General features: G+C 41.3%; 1 protein-coding gene across 4 annotated transcripts in view; it reads right to left on the bottom strand.

Annotated features, from left to right (window-relative positions):
* iffo2b (intermediate filament family orphan 2b) overlaps positions 1 to 798 on the bottom strand; it is a 52377-nt gene extending 51579 nt beyond the window's left edge. For all 4 annotated transcript variants that reach the window (XM_080846006.1, XM_080846007.1, XM_080846008.1 and 1 more), the window contains exon 1: positions 1 to 798. This exon is cut by the window's left edge and continues 160 nt beyond it. In XM_080846006.1, coding sequence (XP_080702132.1) covers positions 1 to 337 — 337 coding nt within the window. In that variant the 5' untranslated portion in view covers positions 338 to 798.
* Positions 799 to 11030: the final 10232 nt, after the last annotated feature.

The following is an 11030-nucleotide window of genomic DNA, read 5'->3' as shown; positions in this document are numbered from 1 at the left end:
TCACGTGCGTGAAACTCCAGATGGTCCCGGGGAGTCGGGACTCCGGCGAATCCGTCTGAACAGCCACCTCACGAGAAAAGTAACCCTGATAACGAGACCGGTCCAGTGCCTCTTGTAGTTGGTTCTCCAGTAATTTATTTCTTCTTTCCAATTCATGGACTTTGGCAAGGAAGCAGCGGAACCGTAGGTTGAGCGTCTTCAGGACATGAATATTAGACCCCAGATCGTTCCGCAGGGCACTGGTCACCGCGCCCGAGCCAGAAGTGGAAGCACCGCTGAGTGGAATTGTTGCGATCATACTGGCCGGCAAATTATCCCCAAAAAGCAACGAGTTCATTCTTCGAGTAAAAAATAAATCAGACAAGCTGGTTTCGTTTACTTAAGTCAAAGTGCGCAACTCCGTCGCATTTCAGTCCTTCATCTAAAGGCCAGGTCCCCGGCAATCCTTTAGAATCTGTTCCTCTAACAGAGTGAAAAGTGATGCAACCATTGCTGTCAATATTCTTTCCCTTTCAAATTAAATCGGGTCATTTTCTGCTCAAAACAATGTACTCTGTTAGCTGCTAACACACACGACAGTGTCCAAAAATAGCTGTCTGTCAGCTCATTTTCTTGAGCCCGAATTTAGGAGCAGCGGGCAGGAGACTGATGCATCCTGCGCAGAAAACAGCCCAACAGCGATTCCAGCTGCCCGTGGTCAGGTGCGACTGATAGCGGGCTGTTGATTATTTATCTCCTTGCGTAGTTAGTTCCACAGTCTTTCATTCAGTTGCCGTTGCACCGGCATGGCAGCGACAGGGTTGGTTTATATGTTGACCCGCCGCGGGGCTCGGATTACAAGCTGCTAAAACGGGGAAGCTACCGCATCAGCTACCCCGCCCCCGACACACGCGCTCACTGGGAGTGCTCGCGCGAACCCATGGCAGAGGCAAAGAGGATTGGGGTAACTTCAGCACTGCACCACGCGATGGCACTATTGTAGATAAACTAGATTGAATTTATGAAAACGACTTTCATTCATTCATATACAGCGGGTAAAAAAAGTATTGAACACATCACCATTTTTCTTAGTAGCCTAAATATATTTCCAAAGGTGCTACTGACACGGAATTTTCACCAGATGTTGGTAACAACCCAATTCATCCATACATACAAAGAAACCAAAACAAATACGTTCAGAAAATATATTACTGTAATAATTTGATAATGCACACCATGTTTGGAGGAGAAATGGCACTGCATATCATCCCAACAGTGAAATTTGGAGGTGGGAACATCATGGTGTGGGGCTGCTTTTCAGCATATGTTACTGGCAAACGTCACACAATTAAAGGAAGGATGAATGGACAAATGTACTGAGACATTCTTAATAAAATGCTGCCGCCATCTACCAGGATGATGAAGATAAAACGAGAGTGGACATTTCACCAAGACAATGAACAGCCAATGAAATTCTCAATTGGTTTCAGAGAAAGAAAATAGAGCGGCTAGAATGGCCCAGCCAATCACCTGACTTGAATACAGCCGAAAATCTATGAAAAGAACTGAAGATGGAGAGTTCATCGAAGAGGCCCAGGGAACTTTCGAGACTGTTTGTGTGGAAGAATGGGCCAAACTCACACATGAGCAATGCATACGACTAGTTTCTCCATACAGGAAGCGTCTTAAAGTTGTCATTACCTATATTACATTTGATTTATGGGGATTACATCAATAAAACCATGACTGGATCGTCCGAACTGATACCCTGCATAGTATCATATGTGATAGTATATTGTGCAGTCCCTCCAGGATCTTGGGAGGCTTTGTTCTGATTGTTGCAGCCAAAAGCTGGGGGCATTCTCAAATTGATGTGATTTTGAGGGTTTTCTTGCACGACATCAGACTTGCTTGGTTACTTGTTCGGTCTCTTGCTCGGTTACTATCTCTCTTTCTCTTCTTATCCTCCGACAACGCCTTCCTCTGTTTCTTCATCGTCTCTGGTGTCCATTCAGAGAATACTGTGCTAGCTTCCTCTTAAAGCTAGCACATGGGTCTGTTTGTTGTTGCGTGAGGTGATGCCATAAAGCATTATGTAGATGTTGCAAGGGGTCTTGCGCCCTTGTACCCCATAGTTACACATTGAAATACCCGGCACATAAGTTGTGTTGGGGCAGTAGCACAGACGCCATTCACCATATTACAAGTGTACCACCAAAATTATTTTGAAGCTGTTATTTTAATGCAAAATTGTTGTATAATGTTACTTTAATGGTTAACTTAATTTGTAAACACACACTGACACTGGGTGAAATAAAGATGATTAATGGCTCTTTTCAAAGCAAAGTTTATAGAGCATTACTAGGTGGCTCTGGCCTAAAATAAGTGATAACATGATTATGTGGGTGTATAGCCTTGTAATCACAAATGTTTAAGGAAGGGTATAGCTTAAACCCCTTATCTATGTTGGTGGCAAGAATTTTAGACATCAACCTGCAGATTCGATGATCATCTGTAACTGTCATTTTTAGCAGCTCCTGGAGGCATGGTGAATAAAACATCGCTAACTCAAGCTCGTACTGAGGATCTGAACCAGAATACAGAAGTTTGTTGCACACTAACTGTACCAGCTGTCAGAAAATAATTTCTGATATTAATGGAATTTCACAACTCAAACACAGGTCAGTTGTGGACCTGAGTTGCTTGTGTGTATAATGTTTTGGCAAACTGCTTTATCTGACTCAGATTCTGATGAGGAGGGATTTTGAAGCCAGGAAGGGAGAGAGAGGAGTGTGTGTGTGTGTGATTGTTAAAGTTCTAAGTTTGTTATAAAATAAATAAAGAATGTATAACCGTAAGTGAATAAAAAGTAAATTAATCAGTTTTTATAAGAAAATGTGTATTGGTTGTTTTATTTAATCAAGAGAAACATTATAGAAAAGTTAGTTACACACAAAAGTACAATGACAAAATGATGGCTGGTGAAAAAGATGGCTGGTAGAATTTATCATCTTAAATTCTTTTAGAAAATTAATACTGGATGTAATTCCAGGAACTTGTTATAGATGGCTGTATTATTCTCAATACTCCCTAATGTTTCACTGTTTACTGCTACAGGGTCTACCCAGTAAGGAGTTAAGACACTACATGTGAAAGTAATACAATATTTAAGTATTAATTAGATAGAAACGTAGTAAGTAAGTAATATGTAATCTAGAATTGTACAGAACTCAGCGTTGTTCTGAGCTCAAAGGTTCAGCAGATTGAGAGTGGGCCAGGTTTACAGGTTTAATCCGTGGTTGTGCCATCAGAGTTTGAGCAGATCCTGTTAATAACGTCTGTACATATATAAAAAAAAAAAAAAAAGGTCTTCTGTTACTACATACTAACTACATATTGACAATAAGGATGGAGACTATATATTTTACGATATAACCATCACAGAAAAACATGTTTGCTGATCTCGATGAAAACTGATTTTGCATGATACAGTACAGTGAAAATTAACATTACAGTACTTAAGTAAAACGAGGTCTTCTCTTACTTCGATTGTACAAGTAGTACACTAGGCCACCCAAAATAATTGCTGCAGTAATTGATGACGCAATCACACAAATAATAAGGCCTGTAATAAAACAAATGTAAAATTTGCTAGAAAGTGTGTTAAAATACACAATTAAATCACCAATAATGCTGTGAGTGTCACATAACATCACAAATAATAGCAATGCAATTCTAGATTAACATCATTAGCCCTCATAGACTTATAGCATCACCATGTAACTTTCATGCAAATATAAGAGCTTTGTTTATTTTCTCATATTTCCCGTAGTAGGCCTACAGACTATCAGCCTATTAGGCCTATTAGAAATGTCACTGTCATCTCCCTAAATGCTCCCAAAGTCATTATTACAGTGTTACGAAATGATTTACATCTGACTCATTAAAAAAACACATATTCAGAAAACCCTGCTCCTGTTACTGATGGACATGGCTGTCAGGAGCTACCCTACCCTACTCTACTCGCATCAAGATCAATACAAAATATATATATTTACGCCACAGTAATCTTTTTCAGGAGAAAATATATTTGTATTGTCATATTCTGTTATCTTGAATCCTTATATTGAGACACAACAAAAGACAACAAGACACAGAGTAATGTGTGAGAATACACATCTCAGCCATCTTACCTGAGGACCACCCTGGTTCAGTCAGGGTCTTAATGATGAGTCCACTTGAGTGCTCCACCTCACAGGTGTACTGACTTCTCTTTCTCTCCTCAGGTGACACTGTGAGATTAGCTCTCTTCTGGTAGGTTCCATCCCCATTTGGCAGCGTCTCTCCCACCTTCACACCCTCCTGCATCTCTTCTCCATCTCTCTTCCAGGTCATGTTTATTGCCTTTGGGTGGAAACCTGTAGCGTGGCACACCACTGAGGAGGAGACACGCCCCAGGAACAGAGAGACCTCAGGGGGCACTTTTGGAGGAAGCGCACATGAAGAGAAAAATGTAAAACTACATAGCTTGCGTGAACATTTTAATCCAAATTTGCGCATTAAAGATGAGATGAAAATGAGGTAGCAGTATTCATTTAGAAACATGTAATAAACCAGCAAAATGATCTAACATTGTGTAAAATAAGTCAAATCTTGTTAACAGGTACCAAGGGTTAGCCTTGGCCATATTTAATACCGTATTATGTGAAACATTCATAAGTTAAAAGTATTTTGTGTGGTGCTGTACCTTTCCTGCCCAGGCATCTTGTCCCATTATGAACATACATTTTCAAATGCTTAATACACCTCTGTTTACACCTCTGTTTCAGATCCTTTCCTGCAGGTTCAGCCCCGTTTATGTCCGAAACATCTTTGCCAGATAATCCATTTGTCGCATCATCATGATAGTCCTCACCATCATAGGTCTTGCCATCATATGCCTCCAGCAATTTTCCATCTGTGGCTCCACTCTCGTCGTCCCACCAACAGCTATGTAGCTCCTGATATGTATGCACTCCTGCAAGAGGGGAAGACAATCTAAGATACATTAAAAAGTAAACCATCAAGGGTGAAATATTGTTCTTGTGTTCTCAGTTGCAGTTTGTCGTTTAGGTTCTCTGGAGTCTTGTGCGTACTGGTCTGTGTAGTGGATATTTACATGACAAGAATTCAAAAAGACTGCAGATCTCATTTCACAATTGTGTACACTGGATTAATCAGGTGTCTGAAAAGACACTTTGTCTATCACTTTAAAATGAGTCAAGCTACCAAAATAGATGATGCTAATGTACATTACCACTGATTCAATAATCTGCAAAAATAGTCTCCATCTTTCCTGTCTTGGTTGACAAAAGTATTTAGTACAGATTGTGGAAGTATATTGTGGTTGGCAACTCTTTACCAGCCGTGTGTTGATACATCATGTTTATTGGGAACTACATTAAACGCTTCAGATGTAACTGCAAAGCCTGGCACTTTGTCTTAAGGTGAAACTAGCTTGTGGTTTACCAGAAAGCAAAGGCAAATGTTCGGCATCAGCTGACGAGGTGAAACTGATCTTGTCTTTCGAAAAATGTAGGGTATGATAATGCCTATTGCCTGATACCAAATCTCGTACTGATGATTTTACTCAATTAAAGTAACAATTTACTAGTGTACATGTGTATGTGCCCTCTCACACACCAGTCTGATTAAATTTCTTTTTTAAGTCTTCAGCTCTCTTCATGCATGTGTCCTGATATGTCTTCGATTCCGTAGCACTAGTATTCCAGTACTGCAGATCCAGACGATCCTTTAGACACGTCAGCACTGGGACTTTCCTCTGTGTGATGCTGTCATAATGAGTAATGATTTCACCATCAACCCTCTCAGACTCTATATACTCTGGGAAGACTTTGATTCCTGGTATGGCTGTGAAGTGCCGCTGAATGGTATGGTTTGCTGAAAAACAAAAATAAAAGACACTGAATGCTGTAAAAAAGAAAATACAATATCTATTTTTTTGGATTTAACAAGAGAAACATTTATATTATCTATACCAATCGCATATCCAGGCACTTCCAGCTGATTTGAAAGATGAACATAATGAACATCAAAATAGTTTCTTTGTATGCCCATCTATGCCCATCTTTTGATGTGTGGGATCCTGACAAAGTTTGACACATACACTAGAAAACATTATATTTTGGTGAAAAATAAATACTGAATGTGGATTAACAGGAAACCAACAAAGGAACAGAGCAAGAACTTTGGGGACATTGAGTCCATTCATACTGCCTTCTGGATCAGCACATTGAACTTCACCTGTAAGGCCACGTTCACACGAACCCTAGATTGCCTGAATCCGGATTCATTTTTTTTCACTTTTGAATCCGGATTCACTTTTTTTTAATCGTGTATACACGGAGCAGTGTCAAGAAAATGCTCATTTTATTTGCGTTTACACGGAAACGCTAGAGCAGAGCAGAATGGTTGAATCTACTGACCATCAATGGCATGAAATGGTTCAACATAACATAAGAGCCATAGAGAAGAGGTGACGGAGAATAATAATTGTATTTCATAAATTATCATGTTTTCAAAATAGAGAAGAGCAAGGTGGCAGTAAAATAACTAACAACACACTCTCTCTCTCGCTCACACACACACACACACTCACACACACACACACACACACACACACACACACACACACTCTAACTAACTCACTCACAGAAAAAAACTAATCTGTGAACATAACTCTGTCTCAATTACGTAGTTAATGTCAGATATCCTTTGTTCAACAGTGTGCCGTGACAGCTGCAGGTCTGACAGAGACTGCTTTAATCTGTCATTGTCAGGGTTGAGGATAGCAACGAAATCACGTACACAAGACCTCACAACCTCTCCCTCACTATATTACTTTTTTTGCTTGAGCAATATTCCATGCCACCTGATATGATGCCAACAAGACTGTTTCAGAGTACTTCGTGAATTTTCGAAAAAGCTGAGTCTGTTTCTGAAGGAGATAATATCCACTGTCCAACACTGTTAATGACTTAAGAATATGATAATCAAGTGCCTTGTATTATTAAGAACATTATATGAATCATGTACTTATGTAAGCAGGAACATGGCTTTTCTGTGTTTCTGTGTGTGTGTAGCTTAGAATATTAGGTGCCAATGAGTCTGCATTTGTACAAGAGCATGTTTAGAGCAGAGGTGATAAGCTTCTTCCGACCTTGTGCAAAACTGCCATCCTTGCAATATAGGGAGCCTCGGATGTCAGAGATCCACCACACGAGGTTATCCCTGCTTCAAACTAAACTTCTGTCTAAATAAACATTGTGCGATGTGTTTATCAGGGCTTCACTTTCAGCCTTGTGGATTCGAATCTACTCACCTTTGGAGACCCAATTCAAAAGTATGCGGATTCAGTGACCCAATCCACCGGGTTTGTGTAAATGAAAGGTAGATCCGGACACATTTCTCTCCTGATTTAGGCAATGTAGGGTTCGTGTAAACTGGGCCTAAGACATCGCAAACAACAGGAGACTGTGGATGACAGTGGCCTTCAGGAGATACCCCTCAGAACTCAAGACTGCTCCCCCTCTCACTACCCAACTGCCCTCGGTCAACCGTGGAGTCCTTCAAGTTTTTGGGAACAACCATTTCCAAAGGCCTGAAGTGGGAAACCACCATCAACTCCATCCTCAAAAAGTCCAAGCAGAGGTTGTGCTTTCGCTGCTAATGGAGGAAGTATGGTCTGCCACAGGAGCTGTTGTGCCAGCTCTACGCCACAGTCACAAGATCGTCCTGTGCACACCCGTCACAATCTGGTTCAGAGCAGCCACAAAACAGGATAGGAACAGACTGCAGTGAACAGTAGGGTCCGCTGAAAAAAAACATTGGTGCCCCCCGGCCCACCCTCCAGGACTTGCACTCCTCAACAACCAGGACTCAGTCAGTGAAAATCATTACAGATTCATTAGACCCTGCCCTTCCTTAGACACAGCCTTTCCCAACTCCTCCCCTTCAGCAGGTACTACAGAACCCTGTATAACAAAACTACCAAAACACACAGGAGTAGTTTCTTTCCTGACGCCATCATCCCCACAAACTAGCTGACCAGGATCATCTGCTATGCCATAGCTGCTCTTGTTTCTTCAGATAGTTTTGCACGTTGCTTCACATCTACAAGTACTATAGTGTACAAATAATCATACATCACAATTGTATTCAAATACAAATGATTGCTGTGTGCACTACCACAAACACTTTATGTACTGTTTATTACTCGTTTTTTTTTATATATTCTGTATATTGTTTTTATATTATGTATTGTCTGTAAATAATACGTACATTGTCTGTCTATTGTCTGTCTTGCTTGAGAGTCTCCAACGGTACCAACCGATCAAGGTGTATGTCAACCAACCAACGTATGTCAGGGAGATGCGGATGCTGCTCCGCAGGGTCTCACAGGTAGGACTTGGATACGAACCCAGGTTAGCATAAGGGAAGGGGTTTGGGTGGGAGAGCCACTCAGGATTACGAACCTGGATTAGGGTAAGGTTACAAACTAAGAGACGATACCTTAGGCACCCAAAGAGACCAACAAGTAATATGGCCACTTCATCAGTATCAATGACACAGTACAATATGATATGTAGAGACAGGAAGAGGTAGAAGGAGAAGGATAGGTTGCCCTGTAAATGGTGCACTTAACCGTGACAATTGTTAATTTTGTAAAAAAAAAAGCATGACATTTCGTACAGTTATAGCCAAAGGCATTCCAAAAAGATGTGGATGAAGATGATTTCATGATTCAATATGACGCCCATTGGCAACCGTTTTCTTTTATGGATGGATATTTAATGATATTGAGTACCTAATTAGTTCAATGTATCTACCATTCATTGTTCCTGGGAACAGCAATTTCAATGATAAATCTTTTCAAGATGGCGGCCATGATTGGTATGAAAACTGAATTGCAAAAAAGTTTATAGAGTAGTTATAGAAACATTTATAAGAACTTCAAGCTTGTGCATCTTAATGGTCAAGGACCATTAACTTGTTGCACAACCAAGACTGACTGGAAGCTCTGTATAATATGTCAAGAAGACAAGACACAGGCATTGACATGTCCTTTTGCAGTCCTAGTGAACAGACAAGGGAAGTGAACACAGTTTACTTGCAGAGCATTTGATTCAGTTCCATGAACTGAGCCAGCTACCTTCAACCCTCCCACTTGAAAGAATGGATGAGGCCCAAAGTATTGAAGCAGCAATGATTGCGGAGAAAGCTCAATACCACAAAAAAATGCAGGCTGAAGTACAAATATAACTAAGCTGCAAAGAGCGCAACAACAACACTGGGAACAGGCATTGCAAGTCATGACCAACAGCCAGAATACAAGCACACAAGGTCCAGGTCACCTAATACTTCTGAAATGAGACAAGACACCTGCTTCTTCTGCAGACAACCTGCTGGCCATGATGGCCTTCGTGAAGCTGCAACATTTCAATTGGACCAACGGGTGCGCACTTCAACCTTACTTGAAGACACAGAACTACTGCGGCAACTTAATGCTGGGGACATGGTGGCCATCAAAGCAAAGTATCACATCAAGGGCCTAGTAGGGCTCTATAATCGTGCCAGAGAGGCCAACCTAGAAGGCCTCGATGATAATGGCTAGGGAAATGCAGCATCAGTCTCCGACATTGTGTTTGCTGAGCTGGTCCTTTACATAGAAGAGACCAGGGAAGATGAGGAGACAGCACCAATCTACAGATGGCTAAACTTGCCCAGCTCTACGAGTCAGGAATGTAACAGCTTGGAGTTGATATCAGAATGAACTCTACACGACTGGGGGAGAGGATTCTTGCTGAATTTCCTGATATGCATTAATACAAGAAGGGAAGAGATGTCCTGATGGCCTTTGAAGAAGATGTTGGTGCTGCTCTTGCCAAAGCCTATGAGCAGGACAGTGACGAAGATGCTGTGCACATCGCACATGCTGCACAAATTGTCCGCTGTCAGACATTTGGTGTGGCCAAAACCATTTACTGGTTCCCCTGAAAGATGCCAAGAGGACTCTGTGTCACCCCTGATGCTTACCCTGGTGAACATGGTCCTAGAGCAGGCACAGGCATCCAGCATCAGGACCAGATGGAAGAAGAAACATTTCCAGCAGTACTTGCAATTGCTCAGTTGCTTACATTCAACACCCTTAAGCATAAGCGGTCACCAGGGATAGCAGCTTTTGCCAGACACCGGACTTCACAGGAGACACCAGTTCCTTTTTACATAGGACTGATGCTGTTTGTGCAGAGAATGGCACGTCTGGGGTTGAGCATATCATATGATTGTGTTATTCAGCTCTCCTCACAGATGGGGAACAATGTCTGCCAGCAGTTTCAAAGAGAGGAAGTGGTATGCCCTTCACAATTGCGCAATTTAATTCTGCCTTCTGGTCCTTCGTAAGAAGCATGACTGATAAAATTGCGGTGGCAAAAGCAAAGGCATGGGGGGGGGGGGGGGGGGGGGGGTTGTTTACATAAACTACTGAGTCAGTTCACATGACATATCTTATAAGAGAAGTGGTGTGACTAGCTTATCTCGACGAAAACAAGTTGGCTCCAGTAGACTGATTGGAACACAGTCGAATATGTATAATATATGTGACAGTTAACTGTATCACCAGTATTCATTTGTGGATTACTGCCTGTGATAAAATAGTTAAATGTCATTTCAATTCTCAAACCTGCTTTCTGCTTTGACAAATACACCTCATAGTCCTTTGGCTAACTTAATGTAGCATCCATCCTCAAGGGTTAAGGTTCTGCAATCTAACTGGTTTGACCAGAATTCTACTCTCTGAATAGGCAGTCAAGTCCTGCTTCGTTTATCACATTTAAAGACCATTGCTGAATCGACAAAACTAATATGTTGCCTTCTATACTATAAAATGAATAGGATCCAAAACAAGTGGCAGGTCATACAAATCACTACAGAACAGAATAAAAGCATACCCAGCAGCATCATATATGAAGGCAGCGAGATTAAACAGTTGC

This window comes from Sprattus sprattus, assembly GCF_963457725.1.
Source record: "Sprattus sprattus genome assembly, chromosome: 10".
Taxonomy (NCBI): domain Eukaryota; kingdom Metazoa; phylum Chordata; class Actinopteri; order Clupeiformes; family Clupeidae; genus Sprattus; species Sprattus sprattus.
This window is presented reverse-complemented; position numbering and strand designations above follow the sequence as displayed.